Below are 26526 nucleotides of genomic sequence, written 5' to 3'. Positions count from 1 at the left end.
CAACTACGGTGGTGTGCATTAACCACAGGCTGCGTTTGGTGGGACCAATCAAATCCAAAGTAAGCCATTTGGACATCCTTCTCGGAGCTGGTTGATTTTCCACAGAGTTACTGCTGGAAACCGAATAGCCAGGGAGAGGAACACCAGATTGTGTGCGTTGCTTTTAAGTTGGCCAAGAGCTCCAGGAAGATCCTCCTGACTCCCAGGAAGCAGGACTGACCAAGCCTGAACCTCCTCAGAGTGCGGGACCCCAGAAGCAAGGAAAGTCCATCTCGACAGCAAGGAACCGCAGTGTTTCGCAATTCGGAACACTGCACCGCACAATGGCTCGAGGTTCCAGGGTATTGGGATATTGCAACCCAGCAAGGTTGCAGCACATCGTGGGATGGCTTGAAATGCAGGTCTTTCTGAGACTAACGGATCTCACCAGCCTCGGGGCAAGAGGTGTCACGTTCCGGACGCAGAGGTCGGGGTTTCAGTCGGCTCCGGTTACACAGCAGGCTCGCTGGAAATCGCTACAGCCGTCTTCCTCTTCAGTTTCAGCACTAGTGGTCGACTTGTCAGCAGCTTCCAGGTTTGGAGTATTTAAAAGGGAACTGCAGCACAACCTCTGCATTCTCTTGCATTTTACAGCAAGGGGCAGTCTGGCTGTGCAATCGGGACTGCCGAGCTCCCGCCCCCCGACCCCTCCACTGGCAGTTGGTTCCTTACAGTCAAGGTGAAAGAAAGGGCTGCAGAGTTTTGGCTCCCCATCCCTCACTTCCTGCTTTCTCAGACACTCTGGAGCCTGGGCAGGGAATCCAAAAGGAAGACCTCAGAAACAGGGAGCACACAAGAAATGGTGAAAAAAGAAAGAGCCCAGCATTTTAGAAAAAATGTGGCCCTTCTGTGCATTACTGAGGCTGAATTAACAGCCTGCCAGGAAAAATGACTAAATGTCATGAAGGTAAAACCACTGCCACCAGTCATTCATGTCAACACCCAATTATAGCAAAATGTTACCAGGTGAGTAAGAAAGGGGATACACTGTATCCCCCACAGCACTCCACATAAGGTGGGGTGTGTGCTGGCTCACTTATACAAAAATGTAAAGGGGATGAAAATGCTCCTTTTGGGAACTATAGTTCACACAAGTACATGAAAGAGAAATTAACAGGGGAGCCCAAAGGGGAAACCCAGCCTAAGCCCAAAAGGTTATAGAAAACTATAACTCCAACCATGCACTATGGAGAGACATAAGAGTAAAAGACTAGGTGAGAGGTGAAAAAGCCACTCACCTAGGGACAAGGTTAGATAATTACCAAGTCCAAGCAAAGGGTTAAGGGGTTGACAGATCAGGATAATTTGCCATGAATATGAAAATCTATACAAAAAAAAGGTATTGCTTACCTTAAACCAAGAAGTCACTCCAGAGTATTGGAGTGTGCGAAGAGGTGTCCAGGGTGTCCACACAAACCTCTGACCCAAGCTGCCAGCTTGTGTCCCTTTAGCGAATTCTTTTGCAGGGCTCCATCGTTGTGCTAACTCTTCAAGTATCTTTTTCCTAGAGACTAACAGTATCCCAAGAAACTGGCTGTTCTGCCGCTTTTTAACTCTTTATGCAAAAGTCAGTTCGAAGTGTGCTCAGTGTTAGGATTAGTCTTTAAAAGCGTTGTTTGCCAAGTAAGTAAGTGTCTAGAATTTTAAGCTCTGCTACTGTATGACTAACCAACCCTTTTCCTTCCTAAAAAAGTAACTTGTGTGGTTTTGCCAACTAAATAGAATTACTGTATATCTTTGTCTTAACAGGAGTGCTCAGTCGTACCAATAATACGGTAGAACATTCATTGATGTCAAACTCACAATTGTACTGCGAGCAACTACCACTGAAGCAATGGTGTTACAAAAGTATTTAGAATAAGTGTGTGTTTTTTTTTTAAACTTTGGTTTTATTAACATTTACTTAAACTTTGGGGCACCAAACGCATTCATATGAAATCAGGTGACAGGCCCGAGGGTGAATCACCACCCCAATGCAATCCCACCCCCCTAACAAAAAAAAAAAACCCACAACGGGGCTTTGAAAAACGAGCTCTCTTAGTCTGGAGCTTGGAAGCGAGCATGAGCGTCGACTTCTAGTTTGGCCGTTTTCCGTCTGCCGGTTCCCGGGCCCTGGGCACCCACATCATTCCCAGTTCCACGATACGGATCAATGGACATCCCATCCCCAAATCTGTTGCACCCGGTACCAGTTTGCTTGAAAGGAGGCCGAGTCATTGTTCACCATTGCCGTCAGTTTGTCCATCAAGAACATGTTTTTGACCTTCTGTAGCCATTCCACCTTGGAAGGAGTTTCTGGGCTCTTCCACTTTTGGGCGAGGGCAACCCTTCCCGCTCGTATCATTGTTTCCCACATTCTAGGGTACCTCAATGTGTCCGTGTCCTCTGGGGGGAGGCCCAGCAGCATAGTCAGAGGGTTCTGGGGGAGCACTTCCTCTGAGATTTCAGCGATCCAGCCCCTTACCTCCTCCCAATATACCTGTACCTTCGGGCAGTGCCACCACATGTGTGCCCTCGAACCAACCTGGTCGCAACCCCTTGGGCATGCTGGGGATACGCCTGGGAACATTTTTGACAACTTTGCAGGGTCTCTGTGCCATCCCTGTAGGATGTTAAAATTATGTTCCATATCCGCGGTAAATAAATTCCCGTGGAATGCTATTTTAAAGATCCTGGAGCAGGCGTCCTCCGAGATCTCTTCCCCTGCCAACTCGTTCCAAAAAGAGCGGAACCGCCTCTTCTCCCCCAAATTGACAGTGTTCAAAATGTTATACACCCCTGAAACCGCCCCCTTCCTGGAAGACGCTGTATCAAGAAACTTCTCAAAGGGGGTCAGTTGTCTCTTCAAGTCTCGGCCCCAGGCCTGGTCACATAGGATGCCCTTCAAGCGGAGATATTCAAAGATGGATAGTGACCCCTGACCAAGAGCATCCCTCAATTCCTCGTATGTTAGGAATTCCTCCTCCCTGAACATCTGCCCTGCCCATTCCATCCCCGAGTCGGACCAGGACTGTGCACAGCAGAACCCCCTACTGCCCAGCTTGAGGGGTTGGCTCCATAGAGAGGACATCGGGGACGGCCATGACGTTAAGTGTGCTGTTTGGGGGCCCTCCCGTCAGATTGCCCAGAGAACGCCTAATGTCGGGTGGGACTTCAGTCTGTTCGGGATAAATTTTCGCGGGGCCCATAGAAGGTCCCGAACCTTTAGTGGTTGGGTATCCATGTCCTCCAGATAGGACCAGTATGTGCCCAGCCCCTCTTTCATATGCTCCAGGACGACACGTAACTGGGCGGCGCGATAGTAAAGTTGGAAATCTGGCAACCCGAACCCTCCCTCCTCCCTGGGTAAAGTCAGGACAGTTTTTGCGGTACTCGGTGTCCTACCCTGCCATATAAACTCACGGACCGCGTTTTGGAGGACCCTGAAGGTCTGGTCAGGGACGACCGCGGGAAGAGAGGTAAAGAGATACAACAACCGTGGAAGAATGTTCATCTTGACTGCCGTCATGCGGCCGTACCAGGACAGGATCATGGAGCCCCATCTCCTCAGGTCTGCCGTGATCCCCACCATCACAGGGTCGTAATTAATAGGGGCAAGATTGGAAAGGTCCCTGGGGAGGAGAACACCTAGGTATCGGATAGCGGTTTTCCCCACTGTTATCCCCTCCAACCTGTCCAGGGAGTCCAGACCTGGGTCTAGTGTTCTCATGGGGAGGAGGACCGATTTGGATGCATTAATTTTGAGCCCCGTGAAGCACCCAAATGTGGCCATCAGAGACAAGAGGGGGGGGGGGGGGGTAGCGAGAGCCACGGGTCCACCAGGTAGGCCAGGATATCATCTGCGAACAGGGATAGCTTAAATTCCACCTCACCTCTCTTGATCCCCTTGATATCTCGATTAGCTCTGACTGTGATGGCCAGGGGCTCCATTGCAAGAACGTAAATTAGGGGGGAAAGCGGACATCCCTGCCTGGTTCCCCACGAGAGGGAGAACGGATCCGATAGCCTGCCGTTCACCTAAACCCTAGCCTTCGGGGCCCTGTATAGTGCAGCCACCCAGTCCCGGATCTGTGGCCCAAAGCCCATTCTCTGGAGGGTGAGTGCCATAAATCTCCATTCGACCCTGTCGAACGCCTTTTCAGAGTCCAAGGATAGGACGCTCGCGTCAAGATCCGCCCTCTGTGCATGGTGGATCAAATCTATAGTTTTTCGAATTTTGTCTGAGCCCTGACGACCACCTATGAAACCCACTTGGTCTCCGTGGACTAGTTTCGGCAGGACCCCCTCTATCTGCCTCCCAATCACCTTAGCCAGGATCTTCACGTCAGTATTCAACAAAGAAATCGGGCGGTAGGAGGCACACTCCGAGGGGTCCCTACCATCCTTGGGGAGCACCACTATGATTGCCTCCATCATGGAGTCCGGGAGAGACCCTCCCTCCAGCACTGCCGCCATTTCCCTGGAAAGGGCTGGGATCTGTATAGAATCTAGAAACCCCTCGATTTCCTCCTCATCCCCGTTATATTCGGACGAGTATAGTTTTTCATAGTATCTGCGGAATGCCTCTCCTATGTGGGATGCATCATGGCCTAATTTCCCCTCCTCATTTTTAACTGCTCTCACCATTTTACTTCTCTGGACCTCTCGCAGCTTCCAGGCTAAGATCCTGTCCGCCCTGTCCCCCTTCTCATAGTACCTCTGTCTGACCAGCTGGAGACTTCTTTCGGTTTTTTGGAGGAGGAGTTCCTTCAACTGGAGCCTGTAATCGGCCAGGGCGGCCATCCTGTCACCGTCTAAGGGCTCCGCAGGGGAGCCCCCTGGTTGAAATTGGGCAATTTTCTCCCTCAGGCACCTTTCCTGGACGGCCCTTACCCTCTTTTCCCGGGCTCCTATTTTGATCAGGACTCCTCGCAAGGTGGCCTTGAAGGCGTCCCAAAGGGTGTGTAGTCCTACCTCCCCATTGTCGTTAAACTCAAAGAATTCAGTGATGGCCTCTAGTATCTCCTGCGCTAGTACCTCATCTTTTAGTAGAAAGTCATTGCACTTCCATCTCCCCCCGCGGTCACTCAGCCCTTCCCTCGCTATAGTAATCCTGACTAGGTCGTGGTCAGACCAGGGGACCGGCTCAACCCTGTAGCCAGATATAGATGAGACCAGGGATTCGTCCACCAAGATGTAATCTATTCTGGAAAACGATGTGTGGATTGCTGAATAGTACGTAAAGGAGGGGGTCTCGGATCTGGGGGTTGGGACCGTGTCTACCAAGCCTAATTCCGAATTGCCCCTCTGGAAGGTTCGGGCCATGATTTCATCTGCTGCCCTGGGGATCTGTTCTTTTCCTGTCCCGGATTGGGTCCAGGACCATATTAAAATCCCCACCCACCACCACCGTGCCGTGAACAAAAAGCTTTAGTTTATCCCTCATCTCCTCCCAGAACTGAGCTTGGCCTTCGTTTGGACCGTAGATGACCGCCAGGGTGAGTGGGGCCCCCTGCAGGGCTCCCCGGACTAGCAGGTACCGGCTCCCCGGGTCTTTCAGTATGGTTTCTTTTTCGAAGTTGACTCCTCTAGCTAGTAGTATAGCCACTCCTCGTTTCTTTCCCTTGTGGGAAGCGCTGAAGACCTCCCCAATCCCACCACCCCGCAATTTGGGTTCCTTCCCCAGAGGCCAATGGGTCTCTTGCAAGAAGAGGATGTCAAGCTTGGCTCTTCGGAACTCCCTACTAACCAGGGATCTTTTCGTGGGAGAATTTAAGCCCCGAACATTGAGGGAGCCCACACCCAGGGCAGGCAGACTCTCAGCCATAATCTAAGTAATCTTCCCTCACGATCAACGACTCAGTAATGCTCATTCCCGGATGCTCCTTGAATTGTGCTCTGAACTCCCCTCTTCCCCCCACCCTTGCCACCCGGGCGGGCATGAAACGAAACCCCAACTGCCCCCCAACCCCAACTCCAAACTGAACCCCCTCAACTTTCGTGTACCCCCCTGCCCCCTCCCCGGCATCCAGCCAAATAGTTCCGCCAACACTGGCTTTTGGCCGAACCACCAGCCTGCCCCCTGTGGCCAGGCTAATCGCCCATGAAGCTGATCCTCTTGAGGCCCCCCAACCCTCCCATGGCTGCATTCCTTTTTATGAGACCCATATACTTGCTGTTCGTGGGGATGCAGTTAAAGAGTAAACCTCTGACTCCTCCGAATGCCATTTTAGATTATAACAGTTCTAGTCCGTTCTCATTCCTCGGAATCGTTCCGCCCGCCTTCCTTTGCTGGCGATGGGGTGTTCATTTTCCTGAATTTACGCGTCCCGGTTCTCTTTCTCCTATCCCTCGACGGGTCGGGGTCACCGGATCCGCCATCCCCTGGGCCCGATGGGCCCCTCTGGGGGTTCGTGTCCACCACGTATTCCTGGATCGCACCACGGATGTCTTCTTCTGTAATTAGGGTTGATCTTTGGCCCATGTATTCGAATGTCAGAGAGAAGGGCTAGCCCCATCTGTAGCGTATCCCTTTATCCTTTAGCAGCTGCGTGAGGGCTGGCACATTCTCCGTTTAGCCAATGTGTATGCGGAGGTGTCCTGGTATATGGAAATCTGGGCATTCTTATAGGTGATTTCTCGGGCCTTCCTGGCCTCCTCCAGCACTTTAGTCTTTTCCGAGTAGTAGTGGAACCGGGCCAAGATCGAACGGGGCCCCCCCCCGCTCTGCCCCCCGCCCTGTGCACTCTGTCGAACGTAGGCTCTGTAGTCATCTCCTCCGCAAACAGGAGAGTAATGATGTCCCGCACCGCTCTGGTGACGTCCCTCTCCGTTTCCCCCTCCATTTCGGGCACCCCGAAAATCCTGAGGTTGTTCCTCCTCTCCCTATTTTCGAAATCGTCCATCTGGCGGGCTCTCTCCTCGTCCCTCTTTTCGAGGGCTTCTAGCCTCATGTTGAGTTGAATCTCTTGGGGTGCCGAGGTTGTTTGCTGCATCTCGACCTGGTGCAATCTGTCTTCGATATTTTCCACCCTTTGGTCCATTTTTTCAAACTTCTGTGCAATATCAGAGCGCATGTCTCTGATTTCTTGTAAGATTGAGGCAAAGCCCCTTTCCATGGCTGAGGAGGAGGGGGCTGAGTCTTCCGACTGGGCCATGGTTCTTTTCCGACTTGTACCTTTGTCGCCTTTTTTGCCCTCCTTGAAGCAGTATTCCTGCAGGGACTCCAGCCAGCTCATCGGGTGCCTTCCTGTAGTCCACTGTCTGGGCCTCAATGTCCCTGGCGGGGGGGTGAGGCCGTTCTCCTGGGGACGTCCGCGGGGGCCCCCCCCCCCCCGAGACCGAGGGACCGCCCACCGGGGCTGACCCGTCCCGGGCCGGCACCAGCCGGGGTTGTAGAACGTTGCACGTTGTAGGGGGGGTGGGCACACGCCCCACCGTCGCCTGGCGGGGGCCTCACACCCCGTCCAAACTCCTCGTGGGGGGTCAGGGCCTTTGCTGGGTACCCCTTGGAGGGACGTCGGGAGCCCTGTAGCCTGTAGGGCTAGTATCGTGGATTTCTTTGAATCAGCAGGGGGGGGGAGGGCGATCCAGAGCCAGTGGAGGCCTAGCGGTTTTTCCGTGTCCTTTTATTTTGTTTCTTTCCTCTCTTTTTTTCTCCCCCCCCCCTTTTGTTTCCCCCTCCTGGGGGTGGGGGTGGAGGTTCACCCCCGGGCGGGCACACGCCCCACCTGCGACCAGCGGGGGCCTCACACCCACGTGACCCCCTGTCCGTTGGTGCTAATGTGGTGGGGGGGCGGGCGGCCCGTACCTCCGGCGTGCTCCAGGGGTCCGCACGCCCGGGCCTCCCCTGGCTCTGCTGCTTTACTTCCGTCGTTGGGCTGTGGCAGCCAGCGTTCGAAGATCCAGAGCCCGCCTCGGGCCCCCGGACTCCGGGCGGGTCCCGCCGTCTTCTCTTCGGGGGAAGAGTCCCCTGGACGTATCTTGCCGGGGAGAAGCACGTGGAGAGGCGGGGGCGTGTCTCTCCCGGACCACGGTGGCGTCCCCGGACCGCCGCAGACCCAGTCCCCGCCCCTGGTCGGGGAGAAGGATAGTCGAGGGGGGGTAAAGGGGGTGGGAGGGATGGGCTATGGGCTATGGGCCTGCCAGGCTGCAGGAAGGGTCTGCCTCTCCTCCGCACTCCTCACCCGGTGCGGGGAGTCCCGGGTCCCGATCCTCCGTCTCCTGGGGGCCTCGGAAGCCGCTCTTTCGCCCAGGAGGTGCTCAGGGGGGGGGGGGGCCGGCGAAGTCGTTTGGGTCAAAGCCTGGTCACAGCGGGAGCTACGCACTCAGGCAGCCATTGCCTGTGCGCCCCCTGGTGGCCTCCGAATAAGTGAGTTTGTTAATTGAACCAAGTATATTCCTGACCTTTGTCTAAATATAAATTAATATACTGTATGAACTGGATTCAGTGTACTTGTCTACAGCTCACATCTTCCTCCTAGGATAAACCTGACTGCTCTGCCACTCTACCAAGCTTCCTTGACAAGTACAGAATTATACTTGTTGGGGACCTGTATGCCAAGGGATAGTTTTATGAAGTCTTAACTCAAGTGGACTTTAGGAAAACTCCCCAAACACTGCCACTCTTCTAAACCTGTAATACTGGGTTGTGCTTTCCCTGAACTGCTCTAATGCACTTCTAAAATAGTTTAGCGTATGCAAACTTATCCTTGAGAAGCTTAAGGCCTCTATGTAGTATATAGGTTAAGTTACTACCTTTGAACTGTGTTCTTAAACATGTTGGTCTAACCAGGCAATTCTTGAAACTGAATAACACTAAGTCAGGACCAATAGGGTCGGCTGCCCTTCAATTACTGTGTTCTGAAAGTTTAAGTAATCTGGTTTTACTCCAAGAATAGCAGGTTACCATTCTGAATGTGTAACTTTAGTTTTAACTCACCTTGACTGGCCGACTGCTCTTCTAAATAAGGTTATATTTTGGTTTGTATACCTTAGTATTGAGTTGGTTTTTAGAATGATGTTCATATGGTATTTAACAGTACCTCCCTCTCCCAAGATTTATCTTGGCCTACTTATATTTATAATAGTATTTACAATAGTGTTGGTGTTTCTTTGAATAATATGTATACTACAATTATTTTGTACCAGCCTACAGCCCTCTAAAACTGGCTGCTCTGACCAAGTTACCAAGGTTTCTCAGATGGTACTGCCTTATACTAAGAGATGGAGATTCTGTATTTCCTGAGGTATGGTTTTAGGAGGATTTTAGAACAGTTCCAACAGTCCACACCCAATAAATACCCTAATATAAATGCATAGGGTAGAAAAAAATTCTGAAACCCAGGCAGAGGCGGTCCAAATATACATTCTGATACATTGACAGTTACAACTGAAATTCCATACAGACAAAACGACTTATTAAACATACAGTGAAAGAAAGAATACACATTTACAGGAGCAGAGCACTTGCCTTTAAATATGCATTACAAATCTGAGTTAAGTGCTACAAATAGAGTTCTTGGCCTAGAACTCTCTAATCCACCCACAGGCGAGTACAGCAAATTGACCAGGGGTAGGCAAGCCCCCCCCCCCCAGTCAATTTAAGTGAGTTGCAAGGTAATGTTCATAGGAATAAATGGGACAGACAGTAGGCCAATTCACATTCATGGGGAAAAGAAGTCTCGGTTCTACCCCACAGGTGCAGATTCTGGGGCAAACAGACCCTAACGTAGACATCGGTTCAGAACCTGAAGCCCTAGGAGAGGGTGTGGCAGAGCAGGGGAACCCCCAATGTTAACTAATGGGAAATGCAACAGCGTTTCTTCTGATAAATCTTTACCCTGGAACAGAGGGCATCGAGCACAAGTGCCCACCTGGGATTCAGAGAAATACTCATGGCAGTGGTTTCAAGAAGGACTGCACCAGAAAAGCCAAAGCAATACAGGTAAGTAAATGCTACCATCCTTCTCATTAAGTTCCAAACACAAACAATAACGATGCCATTGTTTCTGCTCGAATAAGTCACTTATATGGATACACTTGTTGTAGCCATGCCCAAAAAAACAGATAATCAGCTTTGAGCACATTTATGGGTACTGCAGTTGAAAGCCTGGAACAGCCTATAGGAAGTAGACATACAGCTAGAAACGCAACACATGAAAAACATGACTCGAAAAATCATACTCACCCCATTATACAAGACAGTATAAACTGAACAGCAAACACCATATCTACCCAGCCTTCATATTCCACAGCCTACCAAAAGAATTAGAAACAGTTACTAAAAATATTGAAAAGCTTTTCAGGCCAGATACCTTAATACAAACGGCACTATTGGAATAAATATTCTTTTGGCCCAAGGACATAGTTTTTTAAAAGAGTCAATGGTTTATGCGCACATAAAAATATTTGTTTACTGTCACTAGGTGGTCACCCATCTGGGATGGGCATCAGAACGCTCCACCAAGGTTTCATGAACAATTAAAGTGTACTGACTATTAATGTGATTCATGGGATAATTGCCATTCCTTTTCCTGAAGGGGCGTTACTGGTCATGTCAGTGTACTAGATAACATGGGCTTAAGGAAATAGCTCACAAATCATCTTGCTACCACCAATAATGCATTTATATTTAGTTTTTTCGTAAGCAGCAGAGCGGGTGTAAACAAGGTCCAATATTAGTCTTTAAACAAGCATTGGATTAGAGAGACCGAGACAAACAGGGGCCAAGTGAGTGAAAAAAGGGGGCCCAGAGATAGACAAGATATGATTGTGTATAGGTGCTATATAAATAAACTGTTTCAAAGTGCTTCAAGGCAAGGGAGGTAACGAGGGAAAATTCTTACAGGCCATGAACTGTAAGGATGACTACATTTCATATAGTACAAGATCTAAGACATGGAAAACGAAGGAAGGGGGGAGCGGAAAGGAAATGGAAACAGACAGGCGACTACCATACTAGGCCCGATGACATTTCTGGTAGAGCCAGAGAAAAAAGGTGAGGGAGAAGAGTGCAGAAGGGGAGGAACAAAACAAGTGACTATCGTACTAGTCCTGACGACATTTTTTTTTATTTTATTGTATATGGTTTACAAAAAACCTTTACAAAAAAAAAGACTAAGTAGAAAGAAAACATTACATTTAAATTTCAAATATACAAACAAGCATTAAAACATAGATCCAATTTCCAGTTAATAATTTCCAGAAAATAAGGGACAAATTAAAATTTTGAATGGTTCAGTACAAAATACAGTGCCACATTGAAAAATATACCGACATTAAAATTTAAAATTTTCAGAATTCTAAAATAAATAAATAAACCTGCAGAAATTGAAAATTTCATATAGGCAGGCATAATCAGAACAGAGGGGCGTATAAATCTAAAGCTTTAATAAAACCCCGCCACAGCAAGTCCATCCTTAATATTTGAAATAGAGACACTGACCAGATCAGATTATCGCCCCCAGTCGCCCCATTACATTAAAACTAGCTAAATATTTGTCCCTTAAAGATGACAAAGCAGTACAATCTAAAAAAGAGATGACGAGAGGTTTCAATCACCCCCAGAGTTTTGCAGAAACGACAGATAGGACCTAAGTCAGAAAACTCCTTCCTTTTACGTAGAACTTCCCGAGTGGGAAGGAGATTCCATCTGAGTTTGATAAGAAGTGAACGATATCTGTTGAGAAATTGTTCAGAATAAAATACAGCAGACCTCTTTTCTTATGGTCAAATTGTAGGTCTCTTAAAGAGGGATATGAATGTAATTTTTCAATAGTGTTACTCCAGTCATGACTGAAAAGACATTCCTTGACCTTGATGGGATTTGTTAGTAGGGTGTCCCTATTGGTCGAAATATCCAGCATGGTCTTGTCACAGAGATCACTAAAAGCATTGATGTAAATTCTGGACTAAAAGTCCCTGAGAAAAAATCATGTGACCCACATCAGCATAGAGTGTATCAGGTTTGGGAGAGAGCAGAGCTGAATAAAGTGAAAGAACCCTCCAGAGAATCCTAGCTTGCAGAGAGACTAACCCTAGTTCATACCTAATAGCCACTGTCGGAATTGAATTCGGCAGTTTTAAAATTTTCCTCCAATAGATACCCCCAAGAGAGTCCCAGAAAGTCAAAAGTGCCGAATAGTGGAGTTCCATTCCATACAGAAGCTTTGGTGTAACCTTACCCTTAAAGAAGTCTACTACAGGCTTGAGGGAGAACATGCAATATTTATTGTCTAGTGTAAGGGATTGGGAAATGAGAGGGAGCAGTTTGTGTCTAAGAAATCGTCTTAGTTCGATCGCCGAGGGTTGGGCCAAAATCAAAAAGCCAAGATAGACGATTTTGTTTGCTCTGATAATATTTTCACCACCTATTTTCCATACTTTGTTATTCCCCATTCTCCCCTTTGAAAAGACCCTAGTACGGGTTTTGCTAGGGTTAATCTTAAGCCCATTAAGAATGGCATATTCTTCAAATTTGCAAATGAGCCTCTGCAGGCCCACTTTAGTCTGCTCAAACAGAAGAAAATCATCGGCATAAACCAGCCATGAGAGCCTCAAATCCCCTAGTTTAGCACTCACAGTGACTGTATTTCTCAGAAAGTCGTCATCAGCCATATAGCCGGGCACCAGGAAAGGTGACGGAGGGAACACATTAGTGAGCCCTTTCAGAAACTGTGAAATTAAAGGGATTTTAAAGTAGGAACACTCTTCAGACGAGCGCTTAAAGATGGAAAGCGCCGCCAGGTAACCTTTAATGGTACCCACTTGCAAGCCCCTGTGGGCCAAAGAAAGTAAAAAGGACAGAACCATGGGGATGTCACATGCAAAGGATCCACATTCTGAACTCTGCACCAGTCGCAGAATTTACGGCAACGGTACAGAGACTTTGTTGCTGGCCGTCGGGCCGAGAGCAACACCTCCATCACGTCTTCAGGGAGGTCCCAATCCTTCTACCTCAACCTTTCAGAAGCCAAGCGTGAAGGTTGAGGGATCTGACCTCTGGATGGAGAACCTGACCCCCCCCCCCTCCCGTGAGAGCAGATCGTCTCGGTAGGGAAGACGACGTGGAGGGCAGATGGACAAGTCGAGAAGGTCCGGGTACCACGTCCTCCGAGCCCACGCCAGAGCAATGAGGATCATCCGGGAACCGAACTTCTGTTACCTCCGCAGCACTTGCGGGATGACGGGGACCAGAGGAAACGCGTACAGCAGTGGGAATGACCACTCCACCACGAGCGCATCTCCTAAGGCTCCTTTTGGAGGAAATTCCCACGAGCAGAACCTCTCGCACTTCCGGTTGACCCTGGAGGCGAAGAGATCCACTTGAGGGGTCCCACAAAGGGCAAAGATCTCCAGGAGAATCTCCTGAGCCAACTCGCACTCATGAGGGATCGTGCTGTGCCTGCTCCGAGCGTCCGCCGTCTCATTGTCGTCTCCGGCCAGATGAACTGCAGAGATCGAAACTACCTGCTGGATGGCCCAGAACTCGAGCTGTATCGCCTCCCTGCACAGAGGAAGTGACCCTGCCCCCCCCCCCTTTTGTTGAGGTAGTGCATGGCCACTGTGTTGTCCGTCAGGATCAGGACATTCTTTCCTCGCACAGTCGGCAGAAAAGCCTTCAGGGCTAGCCCGACGGCCCTCAGCTCCAACAGATTGATCTGGAGTCTGGACTCCGTCGGAGACCAACGACCGCTGACTGTCAGCTCGTTGGCATGAGCTCCCCATCCCGTGAGGGATGCATCCGTCACGATCGTCACCTCCGGCCAGGGAAGAGAGAGTAACCATGTTGAACTTGTCCTTCCTGAGGAGTTTGTTCAAACCGCGCAAGTTCATGATGGGTCTCCCCCCGTCTTTCTTCGAAATCAAAAAATAAGGGAATACCATCCCTTGTTCCTCTCCGCTACAGGCACCAGTTCTATGGCGCCTTTCTCCAGCAGGGTTCGAATTTCCTGCGCAAGGAGCGGATCCGGACTCTTCAAAGAGGTTCCCCGGTGGATTGTCATGAGGCCTCTGCCGAAAGGGAAGACAGTAGCCGTGGGTTATGAACTCCAGAACCCACACATCTGAAGTAATGGCACGCCACTCTACAAGATGCTGCGTCAGCCTTCCCCCAATCGGCGAACCATGGGACATGGCCTCATGACTGAGTGGTAGCGGCTGCGGCGTTACCTGAGGGCAAAGAGGCAACTGCCCGAGCGGCCTTGGCACCACGGGTACCCTGTCATCCACCTCTGGTACCCCTGCGTTGGCCTCTGACTGCTAGCTCCTCTCGCTCTACTGAAGGACGAGTAATAGCGAAAGGAACCACCCCTCCATTGCTGTCCCCTAGGACGAAAAGGCAGAGGTTGGCGAACTGCAGCGCCCAACGACTTCGCTGCAGCTTTGGAGGTCTGCAACCTCTCAAGGCTCTCGTCAGCCTTGCTGGCAAAAAGGTGTATACCATCAAAGGGCATGTTGAGGAGCCGGGACTGCACATCAGGAGCAAACCCCGACTTCCGCAACCACGCAAACCTGCGTATCACAGTGCTCGCCGCCATGGACCTGCTGACGCATTCAGCCATGTCCAAACCCGACTGAACAGACTCACACATGGCATCCTTACCATAGCAAGGAAACCATCCCGCTCGTCCCCTTCGGGAATATGTTCAGCCACTAACGCAACACAGTTCCACAGAGTGTGTATGAAACGAGACAAGGCACATTTGGAGTTGGCTGCCTGAAGCGCCATACCCCCCCCCCCCTGCCCCCCCCCTCCCACTTTCTTCGCCCAGCCGTCAAAACGTTTGTCGTCCCTATCAGGAGGGATGGTAGGGTACGATGCCTGCTTTGCCGGGGCCGTGGCCGCCTGCACCACCAAACTCTCCGGAGTGGGGTGCCTGGTCAAGTAGCAGGGGTCGCTACTGGCTGGACGGAATTTTCGCGACAAGGACCTGCCCACCGCCGGGAGACTCTCCGGAGCAGTCCAAGCCGACGCCACCCTTCTCTGTAGAGCCATATGAAACGGCAGTACCGGGTCAGTTGGGGGACCAACATCAAGGATGTCCGTGAGCTCATCCTGCACAAACTCCCCTGGGGTAGCAGACCATCCCAAGTACTCGGAGACCCTAGCCATAAGGCGCCGGTACGAGGAATCGGCATGAGAGCCAGGCTCAGGCCTACAAAACTCCACCTCCGGAGAGGTGTCCAGTCCACTGGCATCATGCAGTGACTGCCTCAAATCGTCAAACTGGCTATGGCCCGAGACCATCTCATCTGGAACCGGACTAGGAACCAGGCCATCAGAATCCTCATCCACCTCCAAAATATATTCCAGGTGGTGAAAAGAAGGCACCCGAGAGTGCTTGCTCTTAACCAGAGCCTTTACAGAGGGTACCCCCGTGCCACGGGGTACCTCCGACACCCCGGCCTAGGAAGGCGTTGAGGGCGTAGAGTGAATTGGCGCCGGTGTCGAGAGAACAGGCATCGGCGCCGGTGTCGAGAGAACAGGCATCGGCGCCGAGAGAATCGGCGTCAGATGCAGCGCCGCCAGCATCGACAGTCCTCGAAGCCGGAGCTCGAGCGTGTCCTTCGACGACCTGAGCGTCGACGACTTCCCCGGAGCCTCGAGAAAGCCTGTCGACGCCCTCGACGCCTCAGGCGTCGATGTCTTCCTCGAAGACATCACAGGTGCACACGGTCTCGAACGCGTTGAGGACCGGCACCTGGAACCGGTACGTCGAGGACGAGTCCCCTTGTCCGAACGGGACCTCTGCCGTGACTCGTGCCGACCACTCTTGCGAGCGGTGTCTCTCGACCTCTCACGGCCGACCTCTCACGGCCGACCCCACTCGGGGGCGCGGACGGCTTAGTACCCTGCGACTCGAGAATCGCCAGCAGTTTCTTCCCGAAGGAAGCCCATTCCTCCGGCTTCGCACGGCTGGTGGGGTAAGCGACGTGCCGGGCAGAGTCCTCAGAAGAGGACCTGGAAGACGACCGCTGTCCGTGCTTCCGAGAATGCCTCGAAGAGGCCGAGGAGTGGCGAGACTGACTCCTAGAAGGAGACCCATGAGACTTCCGATGACGACGCGGAGAGTCACCTCTCGAATCATCTGTCGAAAGCCCCGCAGACTTCGACTTCCGGGGCTTGGACACCCGACAACAACTTCTTACGTTCCCGTAAGGCTTTGGACGTGAGCAACTGGCAGTCGATACAGTCATCCGTGTCGTGGGCCTCCCCGAGGCACCAGTCGTGCGAGTCCGTCACCGACATCTTGTACCCACACTCCCCGCACTTCTTGAAGCCCGGACGCGGGGTCGAAGACGAAGTAGAAGACATCTTCTTACGAAGGATTTTCTCACAAAAACGAACAGGTTCGAAGAACCGAGAAGAACAGAACTCCAAAAGAGTCGAGGCGGAACCGAGAATCACGAAGCAACACGTTCGTGGAAAAAACGGAACTGAGGCTACGGGCGTCGTGCGTGCTACTCATTACATCAGATGACGTCAGACGAGGTCCTCGACGACGGTGCATCGACATCATCGACGCAGGAAAAAGTTTCCGAAGCAGCACAGCTGTGGTGATTACCTGTCATAGATATGGAATATGTCGGAGGACCCAATCCCCTCGAAAGGATCTTCCACTGACAATGCTTGCAATTCACCAATTCTTCTTTTGGAAGTAATAGCCTCTAAGAAGGCAGTCTTGTAAGTCAGGTGTTTAAGACTTGACTTGTGCATCGGCTTGAACGCACCCCCCCATACCCCCTTCTAATCCCCAACCCCCCCTTGAGCTTTGCAAGTATTACATTAAGATCACATCCTGGCGGTGGGTTTGAAATAGGAGGGTGGAGTCTCTTTACTCCCTCCATGAATGCTTTGATGACCGGCATCTTCCACCACAATACTTTATTGTGGGAGGTGGTGTAAGCCGACAAAGCCGCCAGGTGGACCTTTAGTTGAATACTAACCTAGAGTCTAGCAAGTAGAGCATATAGTTTAGAATGTGGGATGGAGTACATTCTATGGGGTTTGAACTGGCACCAAATTACACATCTCCTCCACTTGTCAAAATAACAGTGTCTAGTGTTTGGATATACTCGAGGATGCATGAAAGCCAAACACCTCTGTGGTAGGTTAAGATGTCCGAACTATGACTTCAGGTGCCACGCTGTCAAGTTCATCGAGTGAGGTTCAGGGTGCACTGTTAATCCCCTGTGTTGAGTGAGTAAGTTGGTCTGGCACAGGAGTTTGATGTGATTGCACATCACCAGATTGTGCAGATGTGGATCCATGGCCTTCTTGTCCACATAGGAGCAACTAGGGCGAGCGTCAATTGTACCTTGTGAATCTTGTTCACCACTTTGTTCATAAGAGTCGTCGAGGGAAAAGCGTAAGCAAATCTCCCTGACCAGTTCATCCATAGGGTATTCCCTTGGAGCCTGGTTGGGGGGAACCTGGACGCGAAGTCTGTGCATTGTTTGTTGTTGTTTTCGCTTGTAGCAAACAAATCTAGTGTGGGGAAACTCCACTGAGAGAAGAGGTGGTCTACGACCAGTTTCTAGTGGTCACTCGTGTGCCTCTGGTAGGGGATCTCTGCTCAGTGAGTCGGCTAGAGAGTTGCGTTCCCCTGGAACTTGTTGTGAGGATAGGAATATTTTCAGTTGGAGTGCCCATTTCCAAATTTGTTCGGATAGATTTGGAGAACGTGTTCACCCGTCTCCCCCCCCCCCCCCCCCGTTTGTTAATGTAAAACATTAACATAGTGCTGTTGGTGAGGACTTGCACCAACGGTCTGGTAGGTCTATCTCAAATGCCTGAAGGGCCTTGAATATTGCTTGTAGTTCCAGCAGATTGATGTGGTTCTCTACTGTGGCATGAGTCCACAGACCCTTGTGCTGTGTGATGAAGGTGATGAGGCCCCTCCCGTCCCCCACCACGCAGAGTGAATGCCTGCACTTCTAGCTCGTGGAAAGGTTTTCCCCATAAACAGATTTTGCCTTGGCCACCAGCGAAGGTTTTGTACCAGTGTTGGCGAAACGACCAGTAGATCGTCCCACTGACCGCTTGCCTGAGACCACTTTTTCGGCAACCATTCCTGCATGATGCGCAGGCGTGTGTGGGGTACCAGGTAAATACAAGATGCCATCATGCCTAGCAAACGCATAGCTTTGCGTACGCTTATCTGGCGGCTGGCCTGATAAGGTATTTGCAGTAACATGTTTTGGGCTCTTTCCTCTGATGGGAAGACGAACCCCTCTTCTGAGTCTATTACAGCTCCTAGGAACTGTTTGGTTGTGCTTGGCACTAGGCTCGATTTTTTCTCGTTTATTGAGAAGCCTAAATGAAAGAAAATGTTGACAGTTCTTTGAATGTAATCAGTCAGTCGAGCTAAGGATACACTGGGATCGTTTCCCTGCGCAGGTGCGCTGCCACCACCGCCACTACCTTTGTGAATACCCTTGATGCAGATGCTATTCCGAAGGATAGCACTTTGAATTGGCAGTGCTGGTTGCCATCTTGAACTGCAAGAATCTTCTGTGCACTGGGAATATGAAAATAAAGCATCTTTCATATCCAATGTTGACATGTAGTATCCCCGCTTTAGCAGGGGGGGGGGAATCACTTCTTGTAGCATAGCCATGCAGAACTTTTGTGGCTCGATATAGGTGTTTGCAGGGCGCAGGTCTAATACTGGGTTATAGTTAGATTTTTATTTTGGCATAAGTAAGTAGGTTGAATAAATACCCTTGTTTACCTGGTTCGCCTGGACGACTTCTATGGTGTTCTTTTGCAACAGTGTTGCGATTTCCGCAAGAAGAATGTGTCGTTCTTCCTTAGAGCGAGTCTTTTGACGCGGGGAATGGTTCCGGGACGCTAGATAAGTTTCACACAATAACCGCCCGGGACAGTAAATAGCACCCATTTGTCTGAGGGGATTCCCTCCCATGCTTGGGTGAAATTTGAAATACGCCCTCCTGCTGGAGAGGCATGGGAGAGCACTTGAATCAGGTAGTCACAGTTTTGGAGTTGTGGCTCCATCTCTAGAAGTAGAGGACCTCCCCCGGCCGCAAGATCGGCGCTGTCCCCTTTGGTAAGTAACCCTGCGAGGTCTGGCCTCGATTGTTACCCCAGGACAATCCCGGATTTTGATTGTAGCCTGAACCCCTCTGAACTTTGTCTGCGAAAGCGACAAAAATTATCATCATTACCTCTGAGTGAGAGCATGCTGTGCGGAGTGTTCTGTTTAGAGTCAGTTGGTCCCTCCCTCCCTGGGTGTTGGGTGCCGTTGTTAAGTCTTATACCGGATGTCTTCATGTCTTGTAACATGGTACTTAACTGGAAGTAAACTTATTAAGAAGCAACCAAAGCAAGTGTGGATACTGCATTACTACAGTCCACTTATGTAGAGATCTGTGGGAGCAGGGCGGAAGAGCTTCTCGATGCATGGATTAACTGCCCACGTCTTATAGGTGTCTCCAGAGAAGGTTGAATCCTCTGCTGGATAGATTGCAGGATGGGAATGAACTGCCCGACAGCTTTCTTATCCCCTAAAATGTCCTCAACAAAGTCTGTGTCTTGTTGAGTTTCCTGTGTTTTAAATCTGAAAATGCTCAGCTGCCTTCATGAGCATGTCGTTTTGTAGTGGCTGGTTGTCGATTGGGAATCTGCCGCGGTGGGGCGGGGGTCTAGGGTGACGGGAGAGGCTATGTTATACATATCTTCCTCCTCGTCGTCAGTCCTGTTCTCTGCCCTCCTGAGCTGTATAGATGTCTTCAGTGTCGGTATATGGGTCATACAGATCAATGAAGGGTGGGTCCTGCTGGGATGGAGTAGCCAGGGTATCAGGATGAGACCTTTTAGGAGGGGGCTGAGAAGTAGGGGCATCTGCAGGGATTTGATAGCTAGAGGCAGCTATAGTGGGAGGGGTGGTTTGCAAGCTTTGGTAAGAATCTGGGTTTTTTCTGAAAATTTGCCATAAAAGTTACTCTTCTCATGACTCTCAATGTCCTCACATGTCCATTGGGCCGAGTTTGTAAGTGGAAAAGCTGGACCTTGGTGTGACTGGGGGCCGTCTTGTTTTTCAGTGCTGCTGACAAGGATTCCTCCTCCTGGGGATGTGAACCCTTTTCCTTGTGTGCATGCGAATCCCTCTCTGGATGATGTAGGTGACCTTTCCTCATGAGGAGTCTTCAACGAGTGCTTCTTGGACTCCTTCCCCTTCAGTAGACTCTTAAGGAAGTTTTTAACCAGGTGGGCTATTCCCGAGTGTTTCGTTTTTTGCAGTCTTCGATGAGGCATGTCGAACGTTGGTTGTGGAGTGACCCGACGTCTTGTCTGCCGATTTGCAACGTTCGGGAATGGATTTAGCCATAATGTCTGTGCTGTCTTTCGACAGTCGGGCCTGCCATGTGGCAATCGGGGCCTCGAGTGCCCAGAGGACAGGGATTCCGAGGACCTCTCACTAGATGTAGTGTGTAGGCTCTTGGTTGACGAACGCATCGAGTCACAGCCCTTGGCTGTGTGTTTAGTGGTCGGAGCATTGAGAGTGCTGACGCCGCCGGGAGTCGTCCCTGTATCAGGGCCGCCGGCCTGTATGTTGGGGTCGCGTCTTGCGCTTGGGAAACAGGCGTTTCCCCTGTCGCCTTTGCCGTCCAAAAATGCAGCGCTGCCGTCATCGCTGTTGGTACCCTCCACGTCCACAGTGGCCTTAACCTGCATGACATGGTGGGCCCAACGCTTAGTTATACGGTCCTTTAACGTCTTAGGTTTAAAGAGTCTACATGCTCGACAGTTCCCCTCGACGTGATCCCGTGGGAGGCAAAGGTTGCACACCAGGTGCTCGTCGACCTAGGGGAATTTTTTGTTGCTAATTGGGCAGAACTTGAAAGGGGGTTCTATCCATAATTAAATTAAATGGCAGCTAGGCGGAGATAATGTATGAATAGTACATTCTCCAATGTCCTCTCCCTGTGTGGGCTGAAGTGGCCCTCAAGGCCGAAAGGATCCGTCGATGGGAGTCTTATTCAACAGTTGTTTTCTTCACTGCTGTCAGAGATTGTTATCGATAGTCTGTGAACAAAGGATAAAAAGGATAGGAAGAGTAAACTAACTCTAATTTAATCAATGGGTTATGCCGAAATCGGAAAGCCGCGATTAGCGTCGGTCTACGATGGTTGAAAAAGCAATCTGAGGGACCGCGACATGTGAAGGACCATGGGTACAGTGAACAACACACCAGGGATAGTATTAATGGCACGCCCTGTTGACGTCCCTTTTCGAATTTCGAAAACTGTAATACTCGCAGCTTCCACTAGATCTTGGCCTATGCACAGCATGTGATCTAAGCAGATTCCACAAGCCTCCGACATAAGGTTATTTTACTTGCCTTTTAATTGGTTCCACCACTTCCCAAAAGTAACGCTGATGGCTTCACCCAACTACTTCTTTTAGCAAATGTGTATAAAAGTTTGCCAACTGGGTCTTGCTTCCCCCGACTTGCTCTATAGCCCATCGAGAACAAATCTGCCTTGGGCTTTACTTACATTGAATAGCTGTGTGCAATTCTTAAGTGTACTGTGGGTTTTACTAACCTTTGTCTGCGGTGTGCAATCTTAAAATAAGTTAGAGAGTTCTTACTTACCCCCATCTGTGGATCTGTGGTCCACTGATCTGAAAAGCAACTCATATGTTATTCCAACATTAGGTTGAAGAGAAGGTCCCATCATCTCTCACTATAGGCCGTGGCACCCCTGGGTCAGCAAAGGCATGCTGAAACACATCAGGACACTCAGGCAGGTTTCCAAGGAGACGTCAGTTTATTCTGTTCCGTGGACCAAAAGAAATCTCTGCAACTCCTAAATCCCTCAGTTTTCAGCTCCGTATATACACCATTTTAAAAAGGTGATGTAATGCAATCATCAATATAAAACATCCTGATTGCCTTTGGTGCTTGAAGACAACCCCTTTTCTAATCCCCGGTTGGTTGCCTTAGCTGCCACTCAACCAGTCTAAACAGATTTTACCTAGCTCATTCTACACCAGTGGCCTCTACATGAACATCTAAGAAAACATTATCCACCGACATGATTTTACACAAATCTACCATTTTGTATGCTCAAGTTGCCTGACCCGTTAACAAAAATTGCCGACCAAATTACGAAATGCCTGACCACCCTATTTTTATTCAAAACTTGGTACCCGCTCACTTTCGAATCTAGTTTGATAATTTAGGATAAACATGTACTACTTGACACATTCTCTACTCTGCATGCCATTCTGACCCCATAATAGATAGCCTTTAAAGCGCTTTTTTGAAAGGTACTACATTTCTGATTTTTGCATTATTAGATAAGTTATCTACATTTGGTTTGAGTGGGTGTGGGGGGGGTCTATCTCCTAAACATTCGGTTTGAGAGGGAGCAGTGGGGCTACCCCCTGTACAAGGTCTTACTCACCTAGCATAGCTGAGGGTTATCCTAAATGTAGTTATAGGTTCATAAATGTGTGTTTCACTTCAGAAAGGTATCCTGTTAACAGGGCTGGTTTACTATGTGATTTCTTAACTTGGTGTCACTGCACAACTGACAGGGCCACCTACCCTTGAATAAGTGCAAGTAATCTAAAATTAACTTGTGATTTTACTCCCACTGAAAAGGTGTGTACCATTCTAAATGTGTATGATTAGGTCTGACTTGCCTAGAAATACTGATCGTTATTCGTAACAAGGTCTATGCTTTTGTCGGTCTACCTTAAGCATTGTGTTGTGTTTTTATGACCAAGACAAAATACTTAACCACCAAGATTACCTTGTCCTATTTGTATTCATAATAAACCTTTGTTTCATAATACTTCTGAGCGTAAGTATTCCTTTTGAACCATGTGTATGCTACAGGTTCTTTGTACTTTCCTACAGCCCTCTGCCCCCTTGCCCCCCCGCCAAGATGAGCTTGGCTGCTCAGTCTACACTACCAAATACTCAGGTGGTACAGCCTTATACTAAGAGTGGAGTTTTGTACTGTCTCAGTTGTATGGTTTTACTAAGACTCGAGTCGAGTTGTGCTTCAGAAAAACAGTCCTCAGATGCACAGCATCTAATGCTTAAGAAGGCACGAAAAAAACCAAACCAACATTGCGACAAATGTGCATGCATTAGACACAAAGCAAATGTGCACTCAACATGAAGAATAGTGGACACTATGCAATACATGCATTTATACATGAAAATTATTATTATAGTATCCAGACATGAAGATACTTAAGTCTATATAAACTGACTGCAACATGGACACAAAAATATAGCTCACTAATATAGAAACGCAACAGTAATAGACGTCATCTTTTCCAATATGGAAGCCATAGCACTTCTGTAAATGAAAGGCCTCAAGACTACGAGACCATGAACTGCTGAAATAATAAAATACAAATCCGTGCAGAGCTCCGACAGTAATCTAAGGAGGGTCAGAACGTTGCAGTGAAAGCATGATGCACCAATTCCCAGCACAAACAAAGTATACTCCCCAGTCTAAGTTTTATAAGAACAGCCAGTTTTTGTAAGCCATATGCAGGACAATTATAAGCCCAAAGACTCCATGGGGAATAGTGTCTCCCCAGTGGTAGAGGAAACTAAAATATGTGCACCAATATTAGCTAAAATCCCAATAAATGCAGGGTGAAATAATCCAAAACCTGGTCCCATCACATGGGACTCATAATTGAAGAACACAGTTATTCATTTGCAATGAACACAGATAAAGGCACCTGCCTTACTCCCTAAATGTATCCCCAGACACAAGACGCCACACAAGGCCAGATACAAAAGGGAATCACCCTGGCTCATGGCCTAGAATGAGGGATGGGATTTTCTTTAATTGAAAGGAAAACCAGACCTCTATACCTACTCCTGTCTGGATCATGTCTGGCCAACTGGTCAGCTGTCCAAGGTTGGTTATTATGAAGCCAACCAATGAAATGCCCCGATGCTAGGCCGTCCAGTACATCTTAAACCAACCAATAGTTTATTGTAGAGGTGATGTCTTTTTACGGTTATCAATTTAATGGTTGTCTCAGGAAGAGTCAGACAAGCGCTCCCCAATCAGAACTAACCCCTATAGAATGTATATGTAGTCATCACTACCAACCAATCATGTTCCCCGGAGGTTTTGGGATCTAAGATTACAGTATGTCTGTCATGACACAATGAATATGAAATTCGTTTTTGATAAGCACGTTGAAAGCAACGACATTTTATGCGGTCCCTGCTTTATTTTGGTGTTAAAGCTGGGTTTTGCCTTGCACTTTGTCCATTTCCTTTATGGAGTCCGGTTTGATTTGGCTCCAGAACCTCTGCATAATTTTGGGACTTTCCAGGCAGTCTTAACAAGTGGCTTCATAAATACAGGTTTGAAGCCCAGTGGGAGGGTTCCTCATTCAATAGAGAAGTTGAAAAGATGGTAAGAGGTAGGCAAGGCCTGCTTGCTCTGTGATAGCTTTGTTGAAATGCCAGGTATGTATACACAAAGGATTTTTAAGACCGAATTATTTTGGTACTTTCTCTAGTTTTGGCCTAAAAATATCAAGCACTGAATAAAAATTGTAATCAAATGGCAAGACAAACAATAGCATCAATGGCTTTATTACAGGAAAGGCAATACTAGTGCTTTCTCCCCAGAGTCCTTAGAAAAACCAGAATGCACCGCTCTTAATTCATAGTAAACAACCATGCCAGTTAATAAAGAATAAATACTTCCTATGCCAACAAATCCATTTATGCGGATTGTCCTCTAACTTCGTGATCTTTGAAATCAATAATGTTCATTACTAAACGGAAAACTGAAACCCTTTGCACTGAGCTGCTTTTATTCTTGCTTCATTGCACAGCCTTTTGTACAGGAGAATACCTCGCTAAATGACCACAAGGTAATTTAAGCTACCTTTTTGAAGAGTGGGAAACCCAACAAAAGTGGAATGCAGCTCCAATGCACCAAGATCAATCAAGAGCTGCGCATTTTAAAACTATGAACCATTGGTGGTTTCATAATCCTTGAATATCGTGTTGTTACTCAACTCAAAAAGGTAGTTTCTTTGGTCTCGTACACAAATATGAAGCAACCGCATTTAAAAAAAAAAGGCCAGTCCAAGACAAAGGGCATCCGCACGAGCACTTGTGCAGATGTCTTTTCCTCACTCTTTGCGCAAATAAGGGATTGTTGCGGCACATTTAATTGTGCAACCCATTGTGGGCTGGCAGACCAAGGCCTGCAGCACCAAAGAACAGACATGTACACCAGTGTCTGTACTGTCAGAAATCCCTGCCTGGGCATGGATTGGGTGACCTAGGTAGTCAACTGAGAACATCATAACATCCCATCAAACCGCCCTTAACAAACCAAACATTGTATCAAGACCATAACAACCAAATGTCCTTATACCACCCTGAGTGAGTACCTTACAACATCAGAGTGTGAGCCTCCCTTGAGGGCATCTGCTTGGACCGCTGGGGGTATCAGGAGACATGCTGCTCCGGTATGCTCATCACTGGTTCAGGACCTGTGGTTGACGATCATCCTCATCCTGCGCATCTGGTGAGCGCACATTGTTTTCTGTGGTGTGGTCGGCCTCAATTTCTGTCCCCATCATCAGGCTTTTCACGAAGATGCCTAAACCAGGAGCAGTTCCGGGTGATGGACTTGAATACTCTCACCGCTGTGATCATGGCCCCTTCAATATCAGCAACTCTCCACTTAGCCGCATCATGGGGCAGGCACAGCGTGTGGGTGGGGTACCGTGCCCTGGTCAGCACCATGTCGCTGATCTGCACAGGATGCTCCACAAGTCGCCTTAGGCTGTTCTCATCCTCACACCGCCGATCAAGTGGCACAGCAAGTAGAGTGCTCGCTTTGACATCCGTGCAGAGCCTGCTTACGCATGTTCGAATCCCGGCAGGGCCAAACTCAGCCTTTCATCCTTCCGAGGTCGATAAATGAGCACCACACACCGTGGGTAATAAGCAGCTCTCAGATACCCGAGGGTTCGTAGCGCTATATAAATGCAAAATTATTATTATTAATATTATCAGATGCTTTGACTCTTACTTCCTAGGAATGCCTCAGTTGGGGACATCCTGCCCGCGGAGTGAGCATGGTTCGGTATGCCATGAGGAAAGAAGTGAGTGCAGGTACAAGGGGTTGTTCCTTTTCCACCGCAATCCTAAATGCTTTATTGATCATCCTCATGAACCTTTATCTTCCCCGTTTGTCCATGGCCATCCGGGTGAGATACAATGAGCCACGCCATAAAACTGAAGGAACCTCGCAAACTCTGCCTAGAAAAGGTGGCTCATTGTCCGACTGGGCAGACTCCAGGATCCCATGTGTTGGAAACAGCTCTTCTAGGATAGGGATCACTTCTGCTGCTACCGCACTTTCAACAAACTGCATGAACGGTTATTTTGAGAACTCGTCAAGGACAACCAAAGAGTACCTAGACTGCCTGACTCTCCCATAGTCTAGAGACTACGCCTTCCACAG

General features: G+C 49.1%; 1 protein-coding gene across 1 annotated transcript in view; it reads right to left on the bottom strand.

The window, feature by feature from the left end:
• SLC35D1 (solute carrier family 35 member D1) overlaps nt 1–26526 on the bottom strand; it is a 180277-nt gene that overhangs the window by 35068 nt on the left and 118683 nt on the right. The window contains exon 9 of the mRNA XM_069641946.1: nt 10208–10275. Coding sequence (XP_069498047.1) covers nt 10208–10275 — 68 coding nt within the window. The remainder of the gene's footprint in view (nt 1–10207; nt 10276–26526) is intronic.

This window comes from Ambystoma mexicanum, chromosome 1q (assembly GCF_040938575.1).
Source record: "Ambystoma mexicanum isolate Mex_15411 chromosome 1q, UKY_AmexF1_1, whole genome shotgun sequence".
Taxonomy (NCBI): Eukaryota; Metazoa; Chordata; class Amphibia; order Caudata; family Ambystomatidae; genus Ambystoma; species Ambystoma mexicanum.
The sequence above is the reverse complement of the archived record's forward strand: the minus strand, read 5'-3'. Positions and strand labels throughout refer to the sequence as shown.